Here is a 19,072-nt window from a genome sequence, read left to right on the forward strand (position 1 = left end):
ATTACCAATTGCTGCCACCACTCTGGGATAAGGGTTCCCCTTGAGAAGGCCCAGAGTTCCCTCCCAAGCCCTTCAGGCCTCTTGTAGCTTAGGCCAAATAATAGGCGTGAGGACCAGGCTAGGCTTCCCAACCCTCCCGCTCTGGCGGGGGATGCCAGAATTTCCACCTCCTGCTCCCCAAAAAAATGGAAGCGGGGGGAGGGGGGAAACGGCGGGCACCAGTTCTGGCAGCTTTAGTTGGTCTCAATAAAAGATACTGCGTTATTACTAGAACTTAGCTCCAGTTCCTGTTTGAGAGTGCGCATGCGAGAAGGAAATTCAGTAAGTCCTGCTTGTGTGACTATTTCCTCCTGCGCAACAGTTAGAATTACGAATGACAGCAGTTTTTTGAGTGAAGTGCTTTATGGGAGTTGTAGTCGTAAAACGCTTTCACTGCATTTGGTATATGAGCAGGGAAACTACTTGTCCCGGCATCCCTCGCCAGCGAGGGGTTTTACGACGACTGCTGCTTCTTCCTCGTGTATCCCTAGTTGTGCGGCGAGCGTGTTTCGGTGCATCAACATGCCGAAAGTGAAGACAAAAGTGCGGTCGCGGCAGCAGCGCCGTGAAACAAAAGCATCGGGACCAGGTGGGTCCCTGCTTGGTAGTGAGAAGGAGATTCCTGAGTGAGGACAGGCTTAGAGGGCAGGGCAGCCATGGCTCTTCCCCGGAACAGGCAAAAGTTGTGTGAACCTTGCTGGTCTAGAATCAAAAGACGAAACGCAAACTGTTTATTAGAATTAAGAAAAATGACACAAAACTCTGTACAAGATTTCGGAGCCCTTGCTGACTCCTGTAGCCAGCCGTTCTGTCCTGTACCGACCTCGACAGGCAGGAATTTTAGCAGTTGCCGCAAAGTTCTCAACTGTAGATGTATCAAGAAAGAATCCTGTAGCACTTTAAAGAGGAACAGATTTATTATGGTAGATGTTTTCGTGTACTAGATCCATTAGATGCATGAAGACCTCAACTGGCCATACTTGGCCAGAATGAAGTGCCGTTTATCTGATGGTTGAAAAGCTTCCATCACAATGAAACTATTACCCTATAAAATGACACAAGATGAAATAGGAAGGCCTGGTTTTCTTTGATGGGCAGGACTGCCTCTTCTGATTTTATTATTCTGGGCCTTCATATTTCAAATAGTCCCTTGGTTGGTCAATCTGTTTGTCGTTGCTAATCCTTTGGTAGTTATAGCAGGGTAGGCTCTTTCTAATCTCTCTTCAGTTCCTTTTGCCACCTTTCTCTGCCTTCAAATGTGATGGCCAGAACTCCCTTGGAATTCAATTATGCTTGTCATAGCCTTGATCTTGGCTCCACCCCAATGTCTCCTGGCTCCACCCCCAAAGTCTCCTGGCTCCACCCCCACAGTCCCCAGATATTTCTTAAATTGGACTTGGCAACCCTAGACCAGGCAGAGTGAACAACAACAAAAAGGTTTATTTTAAAGTCAGTGCAATATCAACAACAAGGTGCAGAAAACAGTAAAAGGGTGAAGGGAAAATAAACAGAAGTCCTAACACGTCTTAACTTACAGTCCTTAAACTACTAACCAGCACTCACCCCTTCCCTTGGATGAGGGAGCTTTCCCCTTTTCAAGCTCTTCAGGCACAGCCTACTTCCAGCTCAGCCTTCCAGGGAAAGGACACTCACTTTCTGGGCTTGGTCTTTATATTTTCTTCCCAGGCCCCACCCCTCTCTGAGCCTGTTTCCCTCCAAACCCCTTGCTACCCACTCAGAGGGACAGAGGGGATTCTGGGAGATGTAGGCTTTTCCCAGTAACTCCTAAGCAGGCTTCCCTAGGGCCTGCAGGCCTCACTAGGCCCAGGATCATGACAACAACTTTGCCATCAAGTGATCAAAAAGATAGGGAATTGGATATTGGTTCTGAGGCCTTTGCGACATATTTCACTGATAAAATCTTGACTCTCCACCAGGACCTCCCAGCCACAGTTGATACAGTATGCAAACTGGAAGCCCCTTCGCCGTCAAATGGTCCAATATTGGACCACTTCAGTCGACTCACATTGGAAGATGTAGACAGGATCCTGGCTGCAGTGAAGCCTACTACCTGCCCCCTGGACCCCCGTCCATCCTGGCTTGTGAAGGCCTGCCAGGATGATATCAGGGCTTCTCTGGGTGATATCGTTAACCTGTTCCTGAAAAGCGGGACATTCCCAGAAAAATTAAAGGAGGCGGTAATTCGGCCGCTTTTGAAGAAACCATCGCTGGACCCTATGGTTCTAGCTAACTACCGCCCAGTTTAGAATCTATCATTCCTGAGAAAGGTAGTTGAGAAAGTGGAGGTAGAGTAGCTACAGATTTTCCTGGATGAAACATCCGCTCTGGACCCATTCCAATCCGGTTTCCGCCTGAGCCATGGGACGGAGATGGTACTAGTCGCCCTCACAGACAACCTAAGAAGACATCTGGACCAAGGTGGATCGGCGCTGATTCTTCTCGACCTGTCAGCAGCGTTTGACACGGTCGACTATGATCCACTGACCCACCGCCTTGCCATTGCTGGAATATGGGGGGAGCCTTGCAATGGTTTTCCTCCTTCCTCCAGGAACAGGGACAAAGGGTGATGTTGGGCAAGCAGACCTCCCTGGGACACCAACTTATATGTGGAGTGCCTCAGGGAGCTATTCTCTCGCCCATATTATTCAACATTTATATGCGCCCCCTTGCCCAGATTGCCTGAGGTTTTTAGACTGGGTTGTCACCAGTATGCTGATGACACCCAGCTCTATCAGTTGATGGATGGCAATCCATCTTCTGCCCCTGAACATCTGTCCGAGGCATTAGCGGGATGGAATCAGCTCCCTATGGAGATCCGGGCCCTACCTGGCTTGCTAGCCTTTTGTAGGGCCTGCAAAATGGAGCTATTCCGCCAGATTTTTGGGTGAGGCAGCGGGCATCTATTCATTAGATCAGTTGGCCTCCCCTGCTGTGAGTCCTCTCATCCCCACCCACCTCACAGGGTGTCTGTTGTGAGGGAGGGAGATAAAGGAGATTGTGAGCCGCTCTGAGACTCTTGAGTGGAAGGCGGAATATAAATCCAATGTCTTCTTCTTCTGTACTATCCTACTGTGCTGTTTTGCTGCATCGTATTGTTATGCCATCTGGTCCTGCTGAACTATTCTGTTGGACGGTATATTGAAATCAGTTTTACTGTAATGCTGTTTTATTGTTATGTTGATTTTATTATGATTTTACTATTCATGTTGTACTCCGCCCTGAGCCCCAATGGGGAACGGGCGGAATATAAATAAACAGATCATCATCATCATCATTATCCTAAGCTATAAATCACATTGTATCCTTATTAGCTGGGATTTTTTTTTTCCAAATTGGACCCAATCATGTGAGATAATTCTTAGAAATTTTAAAATGTCTGTTTTTATATATGATCAGGGATCTGACAGACTGTTACACATTAACCAGTATGATTTTATTAGCTATGAAAATTGTTTTCAGAAGATAAAGAGGCACAATTCTTCAGTAAAGACTCTGACCAAGAATGGTACCGTCTCTTAATAGTTAAGAAATAGATCTCAGGCTTTAAAAACCGAACTCTGTAATCTGCCTATAATATAGGAATGTAGCTGAACTTCCAATCTATAACTGAGAAATGAGGGAGAAATGTAATGTTTTATGTATTTATTTATTTATTTGGCTTATATCCCGCCCTTCCCGCTGAAGCAGGCTCAGAGCAGCTTACATTCCATGAAATTCATATAAAAACCAGTATTGATATAAACCTCCATCATAAAAAATATAAAAATACAGAATAAATAAAAACAAACAGTGTTGAGTGCTATTTCAATCTCAGAAAGGAATAATACTATTATCAAGTACAGCTGAACTCAACACATTTTAAATATATATTGTTGGTAACTGATCTGGTTCACTTCAAAAGCCAGACTACTGTGGTGCCAGTATGGTCTTATCAATCATATATTTATCCTGCCTTTGCTTCAAACAGTAGGGCAACACATGGTTTACCATCTCTTGTTCTATCCCCACACCTGTGAGGTAGATTACACTGAGGGAGCAGCCCACATTTATCTTGTAAGCTTCGTGTCTTTAATAAGACTTCCAGATTTGAGGCTGGCTCTCTTTACCACAGATGGACCTTCCCTGACTTCAACAGCATTATCAGGATCTGTGTCTTGTATAGGTCAATGTTGTAATTGAATATAAGAAGAGCTCTGCTGATCAGACCAGTTGCCGTTTGGGCAAGCATGGGGCCTTCACTAGGGTTACCAAGTCCAATTCAAGAAATATCTGGGGACATTGGGGGCGGAGCCAGGAGACTTTGGGGGTGGAGCCAGGAATAAGGGTGTGACAAGCATAATTGAACTCCAAGGGAGTTCTGGCCATCACATTTAAAGGGGCAGCACACCTTTTCAAATCCCTTTCTTCCATAGGAAATAATGAAGGATAGGGGCACCATATTTTGGGGCTCATAGAATTGGACCCCCTAGTCCAATCGTTTTGAAACTTGGGGAGTATTTTGGGGAGAGGCACTAGATGCTATACTAAAAATTTGGTGCCTCTACCTCAAAAAATAGCCCCCCCAGAGCCCCCGTGGATCAATTCCCCATTATTCCCTATGGGAATCGTTCTCCTTAGGGAATAATAGAGTGCCCAGTAGACATTTCCCTCTCCCCTCACACTTTCTAAAGCGGAGGGAGGGCCTCCAAACAAGGGAATCCCCTGCCCCCTCCCTCTCTCACACGCACAAATACTTACTGGGTCTTGTTCCTGCAGAACTTTACTTGCTCTGAAAACGAAAGCAAAAGAAAGGGAGGGGCTGTTCTCTGAGAAAACTGTTACTGATCCTTTCCCATGAAGCCCTTCCTGTTTCCTGCTTCCTGCTCAGCCTTGAGGGCACACATTTTAAAAACTGTTTGCAGGTTTCTAAACCTGCAGGAGCTCTAAAACTACAGGATGACTGTGGTGGCGGGGCTTCCCCCGCCGACCAGCTGGCTGGGGGCGGGGAGAAGCCTGTCAAAAGGGAATCCCCCACTGGGACCTGGGGATTGGGAAGCCTAGCCTTCACACAAAGGCCAGTCAGTTGCCCTGGAGAGCCAATGAACAAAGCATAGAGGCTAAAGCCTTCCCCTGATGCTGCATCTTAACGTTGGCATTCATAGATTTGCTGCCTCTATAGATGGAGCTTCCCTTTAGTTACCATGAACAGCAGCCATGACTATCCTCCACAAATCAGTCTAACCTCCTTTTAAAGCCATCTGTGCTTGTAGGCATCACTACATCAAGTAGCAATGAATTCAAAAATTTAATTACTTGTTAAGTAAAGAAGTATTTCCTTTTGTCTCTTTGGAACCTGCTGTTCATTAACTTCACAGGGTGTCCTCAAATTCTAGTATTATGGGAAAAGGAGAAAAAGTTCCCTCTATCCACTTTCTTCACCCTGTGCATAATTTTATAACCAACTATCATGTCTCTCCTTACCTCTTGCGTTCTAACCTGTCAAGTCGCAACCTCTTTGGCCCCTCCTCATATGAATGATGCTCAAGCCCCTTAATCATTTTGGTTGCCCTCTTCTGCACTTTTCCCAGAGGTGCAGCAACCAGAACCATACACAGTATTCCTTCCAAACGAAATCCCTTGCTTTCTGCACTGACCAGCTACAGCAAGCTTGGAAGAGGAAACCAAGGCTCTTCCATTCTTATCGAAGCTGAGCTCAAGGCACTTTTGCTTTCATGCTGTCCTTCATTCCTGTAGCCCAAAGTCAATGGGGCAGCCAAGAACTTGACTCACAAGAGCTAAAAAAATCCTATTAAGTGCTGGCAGCTGACCAAAAGCCACCAACTGACATTCCTGGCTTAGCTGAGTCAGTGTTCAAATAACCGTCTTTTCTATGTACCTTCCTTATCCCCTCTGCCTTAGCCAGGTCTTCACCTGTACTCTTCCTCTGTGTAACCCACTCCCCACTGCAGCCTCCCTCTTCCATCAGCAGGTGATTAGCAAGCCCAGCTATTCTGCTCAGTCCATGTTGCTTATGCGTAGAACACCTGACTGCAGCCTAGGCTGTTGCCTAGCAACCACAGGTCTTGATCTCTTCTCACTAAATTCCAGTTATAAAAGGAGAGTACTATATTAGCTGGAAAGGCCCTAACTTTCAAATAATAACTGGGATGGCCCAGGTTTGGAAAAAAATGAGAGACTGGAGGGGATTATAAGGCTAGATTGACCACAGCATACACATCTTTTTACTTCACAAAACAATTTCTCATAACCCCTCTTCAAGCCCTCAGGCACATGTACCCTCAGAGACTTACTTCCCCTGCTTTTCAATAACATATTTACTCAAAAGGAAAATGGCCTTGAATGTAAGATGATCCCTCTAAGAAAAGTACACAAAAGTTTAAAAAAAATACTGTACACAACTGTATCTTGTATAAAAGTTTAATATAGTCCCTTTTCTTGATAGCACATGTGGGAAAAACCCTAGTTTTTCATTCCAGCAAAAATAGTATCTGATAATCTAGTTTTGACATAAGGGTAGAATGTAAAATAAATATACTTAGGGGAGTTATTGAGAGAAATAAAAACCCACAGATGTTCATTCCAAGTTACTGCCATGGTTAAATAATAAATATTCATGTGCCACAATGAAGGAATACTGCAGCCAGAATTAGCTCCATTTACTTTTTAACTGACACACCTCTGTCAGATGGCTGTTTAGAGCAGTCAGACTAGAAATGGTTATGCAAAGAAGACTTGACACAGTCTTATATGATGAACATGACCAGAGGCCCTAGCCATATGGACACCAGACTTCTCTGAAATGCACAAATAAACACTCATCAGGATAGCCATGTTAGCCTATTGCTTCAAAACCAGAAAAGGAGATTTACTGAAGTATAAGCTTTCCAGGGTGGTTAGCCATACTTAAAAGTGCCAGAAGACTTATATTTTAGTTTTCCACCAATAAATTGGAAAAGAAACACAAACAGTTATACATAGATGTACATACATAGCAACAGGGATGGAATTCTAGCAGGAGCTCCTTTGCATATTAGGCCACACCCACCAGATTTTTGTAAGCTCTTGTAGGATTGGCTATATTGGGGATGCGGCCTAATATGCAAAGGAGCTCCTGCTAGAATTCCACCCTTGCATAGCAACTTTATTCCAAACCACATCGCTGATCCATCTAGCTCAGTACTCTATCTGCTTTGCATGGCAATAGTTCTCCAGACCCTCAAGTGGAAGTCCTCACCAGCCCTATTACCTAATCCCTGTTTGCTGTAGAGATGGTAGTTATTGAACCTGGGAGCTTTATTTTGGCCAGCATGTGGATTTCCATTGGGCTATACCCTTCTGCTACTAACCAGATGTTTAATACTCATGTGCTTGGTGCAAAAATAGGATGTCACATCTTACCTGTCCCCAATCTCCTGTTTTCCACTTTGGGCACCTGCCACCTCTACATTTTTTTTGTATGTTTGGTTTAGCCAGATGCTTACAAAGATCATTTTCCAAATGCTTCCCATCCTTCGACAAGCAATAAACATCTCGGTACCTCTGCCCTCGGCCACAAGGGACCGAACACTGTAACATAAAAGTAAAGACACATGTATCTTATGTAGCTGCACTCTTATACACATTTAAAGAAAAGTACAGGAAGTTGCATTTTAGCAGTGCAAGTAATATGACACAATTTAACACTAAGAAGCAGAACAGAACATTGTGTGCATTTCCTTTTTTCCTCCTTTTCCTTTTATTTATTAGCTTCCTTGACCAATGGTATTAAACTCAACATAAAACAAGACATTGAATAATTGAACTACAAAACAAAATGACAAGCAGAATACAAAATAATTTGAAACCAAAGTAGATTAACTAAAGAGGAAGAAAAGCCAGTAATGTGTGCATTTCCTATGATGATCATCACCATCAATAGCTCTACTACACTCAGTTGTCTTCCATCAGTTTTCAAATAAATGTTTAATATGCTAGGAAGCAACCCCCCCCCAAACAAAAAAAACCCCACCAATACAGATTTAGCACATTTTTTTCTTCAAATGTATTGTATTCTTAGACACTTTTGAAATGGATGCTTTGACTAAAATGTCAAAATGTTTGCTTTTTCGAATTTATAAAGGCAACAATAGGCATAATATTCATACCCTGGAAAAACAGATAGGGATAAGTTGTTTGTGTTTTCATACTGTAATGGAAGTAAGGAGAAAAACTGTTTAATTACCATGAAACAGGTTTGAAATAAACAAAAAATACATAATACATGTTTAATTTGCAGCAGAACCAAATCTCTAAATTGGAAACTAGACCTGGTAAATTCCTGGCATATAAAGGTATATATCAGGGAAGAACTGTGGCATGGTGATAGGACATCTGCTTTGAAGGTCCCAGGTTCAATCACTGGCATCCCCCATTAATAGGATTAGGTAGCATGTAATGTGAAAGACTTCTGCCTGAGACCTTGGAGAGCCACTGCCAATTAGAGCAGACAATACTGACCCTGATAGACCAATGAGTTGATTCAGCATAAGGCTGCTTCATGTGCTCAAGTGATATGAATTGGTAGAATATAAAGGGCAATACAGTTAAGCATATCCCCAAGGAGTCTAAGAGATCTTTTATTTAGCTTTAATAGAAATGTCCAAAATCAAGACTCTTCTGTGGGCACATTTGTGGGCCTTCTTCTTCAAGAAGATGATATTGGATTTATACCCCACCCAATATTCAGAGTCTCAGAGTGGCTTACAATCTCTTTTACCTTCCCCTCCCCCACAACAGACACCCTGTGAGGTGGGTGGGGCTGAGAGAGCTCTCCCAGAAGCTGCCCTTTCAAGGACAGTTGGTAGAACTGGGAAAGTTGGTAGAAACCATTATCAAGGACAGAGTGAGTAGGCACATTGATGAACACAAATTATTGAGGAAGACTCAGCATGGGTTCTGTAAGGGAAGAGCTTGCCTCACTAACCTGTTACAGTTCTTTGAGGGGGTGAACAAACATGTGGACAAAGGGGATGCACTAGATGTTGTTTACCTTGACTTCCAGAAAGCTTTTGATAAAGTTCCTCATCAAAGGCTCCTTAGTAAGCTCGAGAGTCATGGAGTAAAAGGACAGGTCCTTTTGGGGATCAAAAACTGGCTAATTAATAGGAAGCAGAGAGTGAGTATAAATGGGCAGTCTTCGCAGTGGAGGACAGTAAGCAGTGGGCTGTCGCAGGGCTCAGTACTGGGTCCCATGCTCTTTAACTTGTTCATTAATGATTTGGAGTTGGGAGTGAGCAGTGAAGTGGCCAAGTTTGCAGATGACACTAAATTGTTCAGGGTGGTGAGAACCAGAGAGGATTGTGAGGCACTCCAAAGGGATCTGTTGAGGCTGAGTGAGTGGGCGTCAACATGGCAGATGAGGTTCAATGTGGCCAAGTGCAAAGTAATGCACATTGAGGCCAAGAATCCCAGCTACAAATACAAGTTGATGGGTTGTGTACTGGCAGAGACTGACCAAGAGAGAGATCTTGGGGTCATGGTAGATAACTCACTGAAAATGTCAAGACAGTGTGCGACTGCAATAAAAAAGGCCAACGACATGCTGGGAACTGAAAACAAATCAGCCAGTATCATAATGCCCCTGTATAAATTGATGGTGCGGTCTCATTTGGAATACTATGTACAATTCTGGTCACTGCACCTCAAAACGGATATTATAGCATTGGAAAAAGTGCAGAAAAGGGCAACTAAAATGATTAAAGGTTTGAAACACTTTCCCTATGAAGAAAGGTTAAAACACTTGGGGCTCTTTAGCTTGGAGAAACGTCGACTGCGGAGGGACATGATAGTGGTTTACAAGATTATTCATGGGATGGAGAAAGTAGAGAAATAAGTCCTTTTCTCCCTTTCTCACAATACAAGAACTTGTGGGCAATCAATGAAATTGCTGAGCAGTCAGGTTAAAACAGATAAAAGGAAGTATCTCTTTACCCAAAGGGTGATTAACATGTGGAATTCACTGCCACAGGAGGTGGCGGCAGCTACAAGCATAGCCAGCTTCAAGAGGGGATTGGATAAAAATATGGAGCAGAGGTCCATCAGTGGCTATTAGCCACAGTATGTCTGTCTGTCTGTCTATCTATCTTTGGCCACTTTGTGACACAGAGTGTTGGCTGGATGGGCCACTGGCCTAATCCAACATGGCTTCTCTTATGTTCTTAAGGACAGCTCTGTGATAGCTATGGCTGACTGAAGGCTGCAAGTGGAGGAGTGGAGAATCAAACCCAGTTCTCCCAGATAAGAGTCCATGCACTTAACCACTACACCAAACTGGCTCTCAAAAGAAAGCACTTCCTTTATAAATGATCAGTTTTTCTGCTTAAGCCCAGTTTCTCAGCTAACATTTAGATCTAACTAGAAATGATATTCTCAAAATACTGCTTTCCTTCCATGGCTTCCAACTGCTATTGACGAGTTCTTACAGACCTAGCACTCCTCAGTAATTCTGCTTCAGCTCCCATGTGGCCAGGATATGCAGTCCATGTGCCTGGTCATCTACAGCAGGGTTTGTAATCTGGTCACCACAGAAGGCCAGCAGGAAAGGAAGTGTGTAACCTCATCTTTTGAATCTTGAAAAATTTAAATATATAGTGCCATGAGCCCTGATTTTAAGCTCCAAATTGCTAAAACACTTTTTAAAGAAATAGTTTTAGAGATTTATTTATATTTCTATGGCACCTCCTCAGAGTCCTGTCCAAGGCAGTTTACAATAAAAATCACAATATTAAAAACAAGCCATTAAAAACACAAGCAGCACAAAAACTGTGTAAAATAGAGGCAGACACTGGTAAGACAAAATCTGCTAACTAAAAGCTTCAGTAAAAAGATGCGAGTTGGCCTGGCACCTAAAAGACAAAAAAGTAGGCACCAGGGGAAGGGCGTTCCAAAGGTGAGATGTCATCACAGAAAATGTCCTGTCTTTAGTTGCTATCCACCTCACCTCTGAAGGCATGGGCATGAAGAGCAGCATTTGAGAGGCAAGTTTTAACTGAAGGGTTGGCTATGATCCTTCAGGTACCCTGGCCTCAAGCTGTTTAGGGCTGTAAAGGTACGAAAATTGGTGCTGAATCTAGTCTAACTCCATAATCTTTCAGGCCAATTAAACTAAAACCCCTTTTACCAGGCAGAAAGAAAAAGCCTGTGCAGCAGTGGAGCCATGAGATAGTTCTGTGGTGGAAACTACCCACTGCCAGCCCCGTAGCCAGGATTTGAAGAATTGGGGGGACCTAAATTTTTCAGGGGGCACATAGTAGCCCCAACTTCCATGGCCTTCTCTCCTACCACCGCTGAGGAGGAAAGCTGCCAGCTCGCTGCCATACAGCCTCCCCCCTCCCCACAGTTGCCCCAAGGCGATCCCTTTCCACCCCTTTTCCAGCAGCTCTGGTGGGGAGCCACTCAGAGGTTTAGATACATGCTGCACGGTCTCCTGCCCTTACCTGTAGCATGATTCAGTTAGGCAAGGCCAGCGGGACAAGGGGGTGGGGGAAGGCACCACCAAGTCGCAGCTGACTTCTGGGGCTACAAGACCTCCAATTTGGATTTCTTCCTGTTGGAGGGCAAGCCGAGGCTGCCACAGCGCAGTCCCACCCTCACTCGGGAGCCAGCGAGACCAGGCCAGAAAACCCCTGCAGGCGAACATCACCTCTCCATTGATCCCCAGCCCCGGACTGCAGCTGGGACCTCCACTTGTGTGCACCAGTCTACCCTACCCTGCCCTGTCTGGCAGAGAAAGCCTGCAATGGAACCATCTGCCCCCTACCCCCGCTGCTCCACTTGAGGGCCAGAACGGCCTCTTCTTGGAGGTGCCCTCTAGCCCAACGTCAGCCCAAGGCGGAGCTTAACTTTCAGTCCTGGGCGCTGAAAGTGCCCTGTTGTTTCTGCTTGCTGAGGGGTCAGAGATTTCTTCCAGCCCCTAAGCAAGCAAAAACAACTCGGAGGTTAACTTTCAGTCCTGGGCGCACAAAGTGCCCCGTTGTTTCTGCTTGCTGAGGGGTCAGACATTTCTTCTAGCCCCTAAGCAAGCAAAAACAACTTGGAGCTTAACTTTCAGACCTGGGCTCTGAAAGTGCCCCATTGTTTCTGCTTGCTGAGGGGTCAGAGATTTCTTCCAGCCCCGAAGCAAGCAGATGAAAGGTGGAGCTTAACTTTCAGTCCTGGGCACTGAAAGTGCCCTGTTGTTTCTGCTTGCTGAGGGGTCAGAGATTTCTTCCAGCCCCTTAGCAAGCAGAAGCAACACCGACCTTAACTTTCAGTCCTGCGCTCCGAAAGTACCCCCTTGTTTCTGCTTGCTGAGGGGTCAGAGATTTCTTCCAGACCCTAAGCAAGCAGAAGCAACACTGACCTTAACTTTCAGTCCTGGGCAATCAAAGTGCCCCCTTAAGCAAGCTTAAGCAAGCATAAGCAATGGTGTATGATGATGGCAGAATGGAGAAGGATGCAGCCAAGGCACTGGAGGCTGGTTAGGGGCCCCAAGTCAGGGGGCCCTGCCTAGCAGTCAGGGGGCTGTGCTCCCACAGGGCTCCTCGTAGCTATGGGCCTGCCCACTGCCAATGCAGGACCCTGGAAAGAGGAAAGGGGAAAAAAGGCAGCAGATGATATAATTGGAGTCTGAGTTTGCACTGGGCATTTCCATAATTGTCACCTAGAAAGGAGCCCATGTTCCCATTACTGTGCCAAGTCAACTGCTCCCTCTCTCCACATCCCCCCCCCCAAAAAAGCTACCAATAAGAATGACCTTCCTGCTCTTCCTTTGATTGTTGTACATCAGTGGCCAATAATTCTTGCCAATAAAATGCCTCACTGGCAGTCGCTGAGGTCAGTAGTGTTGGGGGTAGTGTGTGTGTGCCTAAGCAAAGCTAGAAATAGACGTAAAATTAAAGAACTTTTTCTGATATTGATATCAACAGATAAAAGTTGTTCTGTACAAAGCAGAGTGGAAACTGTGGAAATCTTCAGCAGTGGTGACCAAAAGGTGCTGGAATGTCTAAACAGTACAGTAATGCAGTGGAATAGTTCTATGGAAGGCACAATGGGCTTCATAGGCAGTTCACACCACCAAACCAGTTGGTTAATTAGTTAAACCTTTTTTTTTCAGTCAAGGTCTTTTATCTTCCTTGCAGGAATCCATTTTTCACTGGAGGCATGACTCAGTGGCACAGGAGATCTCAGGCCTGCTGTGCCTACAGAAGATCAGAGGCTCAGACATTGGCACTCCCTTAGTTAAAAAGTTCAGATAGTACATGAAAGATCTTTTTGTACTTGAGAAGAATCTGGAGAGTGGCTGTCCACCAAAATATACAGCACTGACCCTGATAAACTAACAGTCTGGCTCAGTATAAGGCAGATTCCATGTAGTCATGTAAGTTGAAGACAAAAAAAAACCCTGCCAAAAATGTACAATGTTGAAAATGTTATTAACATTGCCTTTTCAAGTGCAAGCTGGCTGGCAGTTGTAGCCTGTTAATTACATGTGTAGTTAACCAAAAGCAGCTCAATTTTTTCAAAAACAGTTGCCAGCTCCAAAGAAGGCCAAGCAGCCACAACATGACACTATGCACCAAAGCAAAAAAGCAAATCAGCAGGTAGGTTGGCTGCAAGCTTTATAGTGAAGCAAGAAAATCCAACCTCCTTCTGCAGGTTCATTGAACTTTTTCAAATGTGACCAATTCTGGCATGCGGGCCTCTGAGTCATTCTGGTTTTCAGATTAGTCTCCACCAAAAGGTTTAGGAATCAAAAGGGGTCTGGACGCACAACAAGAATTTAATATGACAGTTCTTTGCTGAACGGGCCCCTTACTCAGCATGATGTAGGCAGCAATTCAATTTTGATTTCTGTATTACATGTTAAACAAGTCATTGCATGTTATATCACAAACACTGTCAGCTTAATTCTTTGGCACAAACACATTTCACTGTAATTTAATCAAAGTAACATTCTTTTTTCCCTTCTTTTTAGAATGAAGTCAGTGCAGGATGATGCAGCCAAGTAACATCTAATAGGTCTCAACGTCTCTTCCTCTTATGCATGGAGATGCTAATCAGCTCAAGGCTTTATGATGCAGTAGGGAAGTTGATTTATGCTAACTAGGAATAGGTGAATTCTGAAGCCAGAATATCCGTAACTGCTTTCTAGAGATTTAGACAACTGTCAGACTAAGTGACTTAATTATATTCATCATGTCAGTTTTGAAAACAATTACAATAGTATTACTGTCAATCCTTCAATAGTTTGTTCTGCACAACACTGGCATTTTCATTTTACTGCCACATACCTCTTCTATTAGGAAACCCCCCTCCCATCTATTTTCTATAGGAAGCCTGCTCAAGTTGGATGATAAAAAGAACTACTGCTGCTGCTGCTGAAAGGTTGTTGTCAGAGGAAGAGATTTCCTCTTGGCCTTGCCACTGGACCATTTGCACCATTATCAATTACTATTAAACAGCTGACACACATCTAAAAGTGTCACATAATATGTAAAAATAGCAGTATTATCTGTATACATTACAGGAGATGTGCAAAATATTGCCAGATTCTTTGGCTGCATCCAGTGCTCACTTACTGTTTGGAATATAAGAGTCCTACTAGATCAGACCAGCATTCCATCTAGTCCAGCATCTTGTTTCACTCAGTAGCCAAACAGTTACCATGGCGGGCCAACAAGCCAGCCACAGGGGCCAGACATAAGGACCAATGCTTTCCCTTGATGCTGCCTGTGCTAGTAATCACCATAGCTAGTAATCACTATGAATCCATCACAGGAAGTGAATTCCACAACTGAATTACTTTTAAGTAAAGAAGTAGTTCCTTTTGTCCTCAACTTATTGTCAATCAGCTTCTTTGGCTGCCCCTGAGTTCTAGTGTTATGGGAGAAGGAGAAGAAGCTCTTTCTTTGACCGATTCCACAGCCACTGTTGCTCCATCCCCAGGCTTCTCCTTTTGTCAGATCAAGCAATCAATTCCCCACCGGTTGCTGCACAGGTACATTTTGACCCATGGCTCCCTTCAGTTCTTCCTTCACCTTCCCAATCTGTTTTTTTGGAGATTGGGAAGGCACAGGGAGATTTGGAGGGAGCTGCAGGTCAAAATGTGCCCTCATAACAACTGGTGAGGAATTGTTTGCTTGATCCGATGAAAAGAGAAGCCTGGGGGCAGAGCAGCAGTGATAGCGGAATCTGTATTTATCTTCTTTCTCCATCCCATGCACAATTTTATAAACCTCTATCATACCCCCTCCTAGCCACCTACAAAACTGAAAAGTCCCAGACTCTTCAGCCTTTCACCAAAGGAAAGGTGCTCCAAGTCCCTTAAACATTTTGGTTGCCCTCTTCTGCATTTTCTCCAGCTATGCAATATAATTTTTTAAATAGTGACCAGAACTGTACCTAGATTTGTAAAATAGGGTCATACCACAGCCCTATACAATGGCATTCCAATGTTGCCTGTTTTATTTTCACTTTCTTAATAATCCTCAGCATGGAGTTTCTCTGTTTACACCCACCCCCACACCAAGTCAATGTTTTCACCAAACTATCCACTACAAAACCCAGAATTCTATTAGGAACATGGCATAAACCAGAACTTTCAGCAGTTTTACAATATACGGGTATGAGTGAAACATACAGAACACAATGAATTCAGATTGAATAGAAACCTAGATAATTTACAGTACCATCCCAGGCAGAGTTACACCTTTCTAAACTCTTTGACTTCAGTGGGTTCAGAATTGCCTAACTGCTTAGGATACAGAGAATGTGAGCAGTCACAGTACAAAACTGTTAATGGTATTTGCAGGGATTTTTTTTTTTGCAGGAACTTCTTTGAATATTAGACCACACACCCCTGATGTTGCCAATCCTCCTAGAGTTTACAGGGCTCTTAGTACAGGGCCTACTGTAAGCTCCAGGAGGATTGGCTACATCAGGGGTATGTGGCCTGATGTGCAAAGGAGTTTCTGCTACAAAAAAAAGCCCTGGGTATTGACTAATGGCTTAGGTTGGCAGTGAGGGTTTGACCATAGTTAATGGAAGATTTGAAGAATAGTTAATGCAGGATTTGAAGAAAAGCGCTGATGAGTTTCAGTCTGTATACTAAGACAAATCATGAAGCAATGAGAGACATGTAGAAGACTGGAAGGTACAGATATTCAGGACTAAATTATAATACTATGACCTTTGCCTCTGGAATGACTCTATAAAATGGATCATCATATTTAGAAATGTACCATTCTAAGGATAACAGCTCATCTAATGGTACCTAAAGTATCCTTTCAATATAAAGGTTTGGATCTTATGATCTAGGAACAGAACCCCAGGCATGGAATGGGAGTCTGTCTTTTTCCAGTGGTAGCCCCCTAAAACACTGTTCCTGACATCAGGGTCTACTGTGGGGGGGGGGGGGGGGGTCAGGTAAACTGTCTACCTTCCTTTGTAGGCAGAAGTGCCCTTGGGCTGGCAGAAACAGATCACAGGGTCCAATGCAACTCAGCATTTCTTTCCAAATACTCTATTGCTTTTTTCATATAATGATGTCCAAACCAAGGCACAATTAATTAATTAAAAAGACAAAATATAAAAAGACAACAAAATAACACATTAATTTAAAACCCTCTAAACACAAGTGAAAAGTTTACAAATAAGGAACTTTGCCGTTAACACTAGGGAGTCTCTTCTGGGGGAAAAGGTTTGTTATAAATTGTTATTTCACTTAGCCTTTTAATTTATTAATTATATATATATATTGGCTTTCCTACAAAGCTCAAAGTAACTTCTAAAACAAATACATAAATAATACAATTCTAATAAAATCAGTATTAGAAAAAGACTGAGGATGTCACGCAATATTCACTACACACTGTTGGCACAATTGGCCACTGACTTACTCCTTAAAGAGCCAGCAACTTGCTGGAGGGTGCCTTTCTGGGTTCCTTGAGAAAAGACCATGCATTTTAACTACTCTCACTATAATACAATCAAACATATCTACAGTCAGTTAATTTAGTCCTGAAACCACATCTGCATGTGAAAAGCCAACTTAGGTTTATAAAATATTCTTTTATTTAAAGCATTTCAAATTAATGTAAAAAAAAATTGTATGATCATTTAACAAATGATACACTCTTCCTTGACTTCTCCTGCCCATGAACTCATGTCAACAGCTGACTTTGTTTTTACAGCTGGAAAGACGCATCTTGTTTGCAATTTCCATCAGTAACAACTCCATAGTGAGGTAAGTTTTGACCTTGGGTTTCTTGAATACACAGAAAAAGCACAGAAAAAGATCATAGCACTCTTGTGCTTATGTGTTTGAAGTACTTTAAGGGTAGAAACAAAAGAATTTACCATCTCTTTCCAACACACAAAAAGTCTCACAATATTATGAAGTTAGGACTCTCAATCTGAATGTGAACTGTTCCTTATGCCATACAGTTTACAAAGACCTTGAGGTAAGGTTTCAGACCTGCTGAACTCTTTGTAGCAAGAAGTCATTCAGAACTAATTCTGGGTATTCAGAATACCCAGGTGGGGGCAGGGGATCCCTCGGTTTGGAGGCCCTCCCCCCGCTTCAGGGTCATCTGAAAGTGGTGCAGGGGGGGGGGGAGGGAAATGTCTGCTTGGCATTCCATTATTCCCTATGGAGACTGATTCCCATAGGATATGATGAAAAATTGATCCGCAGGTATCTGGGGCTCTAGAGGGGCTATTATTTGAGGTAGGGACACCAAATTTACAGCATAGCATCCAGTGCCTCCCTGCAAAATATCCTCCAACATTCAAAAGGATTGGGCTGGGGGTCCAATTCTATGAGCCCATAAAGAAGGTGCCCCTATCCTTCATTATTTCCAAAGGAGGGAAGGCATTTAAAAGGTGAGCAGTCCCCTTAAATGTGATGGCCAGAACTTCCTTTGGCATTCACTTATGCTCGTCACAACCTTGCTTCTGGTTCCACCCCCAAAGTCTCCCAGCTCCACCCCCAAAGTCCCCAGATATTTCTTCAATTGGACTTGGCAACCCTACCACAAACTCTGCTTGTGAAATACACCAGCATATTTGTTTCCTAAGGAAAAGCCTTGGAACAAACATTACAGAGCTAAGCTAGAATAAAAAGTACATGGGAGAGGCATGGAGGAATTGGATATTTGCTGTTTATATGCTATAGTACTATGTTATAGTCTAATAGTACTAGTCGTATTATAGTACTGTGGTGTAGTATAATAGATAACAAATTGTGTTTGGGCAAAGGAGATGCAGATTCAAATATCTGTACAGCCACAATGCTTACAGGCTGACCTCAGGCAAATTACTTCATCTCTATCCAAGATATCCAAAAAGACTGATGTGAACAGAATCGCCTAGCACAGTGAAATGATATATACATTATTTAAAATTTTAAAAATACATGCACTGCATCATTAATATGTATAGGCTGTATAAAGTTCAAATTCAAATGTGACTATCCAGAGTAAAACAAAAACAACCAAGGCTTTTTTTTAATGGTTGTGAAAAGTGCTGCCTATTTCTGTGTAAATTTGTAAAAAACGAAAGGCTGCGTTATAAAATATCTTACAAGCAACAGAGGGTCACAACTCTTTGGCAAGTAGTTAGTTTAGCAATTTGAACCCCACTTTTCTCCTCAACAGTGACCCAAGGCAGTTTAAAACACTGTTTGTGCTTGCTCCATTTTACATTTACATCTACCTCATAAGCAGGTTAGGCAGACAGAGCAACTGGCCCACAGTCACTTAGTAAGCTTCCATGGTAAAGAAGGGATTTGAACCTAACTCTCTGATATCCAAGTCCAACACTCTGCATTTTGCATATAGTATTATTACAAAGATGGGATCTGATGGGGGGAGGGATCTCATTTAACCCTCCTCCACTATTTTCTCTTTCCATTCCCTGGCCACAGCTTCTCCCCTTTTCCTGCTTCTTCCTCTCCTGTCCACTCTACCTTTATATGACCCACCCATCTTCAGCT

General features: G+C 43.4%; 1 protein-coding gene and 1 long non-coding RNA gene across 7 annotated transcripts in view; one reads left to right on the forward strand and one right to left on the reverse strand.

Moving 5' to 3' along the window:
• ADAMTS9 (ADAM metallopeptidase with thrombospondin type 1 motif 9) overlaps nucleotides 1–19,072 on the reverse strand; it is a 256,847-nt gene that overhangs the window by 49,765 nt on the left and 188,010 nt on the right. For all 3 annotated transcript variants that reach the window (XR_009555428.1, XM_060239461.1, XM_060239460.1), the window contains exon 29: nucleotides 7,459–7,626. Coding sequence is in view for 2 of the 3 variants with exons in the window: in XM_060239461.1 (XP_060095444.1) it covers nucleotides 7,459–7,626 (168 nt within the window). In the remaining variant the exon portion in view is untranslated. The remainder of the gene's footprint in view (nucleotides 1–7,458; nucleotides 7,627–19,072) is intronic.
• LOC132572441 (uncharacterized) overlaps nucleotides 1–19,072 on the forward strand; it is a 36,512-nt gene that overhangs the window by 14,310 nt on the left and 3,130 nt on the right. The window contains exon 3 of one of the 4 annotated variants that reach the window (XR_009555429.1): nucleotides 17,271–17,323. The exons of 1 other annotated variant lie outside the window; for it this stretch is intronic. This is a non-coding gene — a long non-coding RNA (uncharacterized LOC132572441). Of the gene's footprint in view, nucleotides 1–13,614; nucleotides 14,315–17,270; nucleotides 17,324–19,072 lie in introns of those variants that run through there. 2 more of the 4 variants (XR_009555432.1, XR_009555430.1) reach the window with 2 other exon arrangements.

Source organism: Heteronotia binoei, chromosome 5 (genome assembly GCF_032191835.1).
Source record: "Heteronotia binoei isolate CCM8104 ecotype False Entrance Well chromosome 5, APGP_CSIRO_Hbin_v1, whole genome shotgun sequence".
NCBI lineage: Eukaryota > Metazoa > Chordata > Lepidosauria > Squamata > Gekkonidae > Heteronotia > Heteronotia binoei.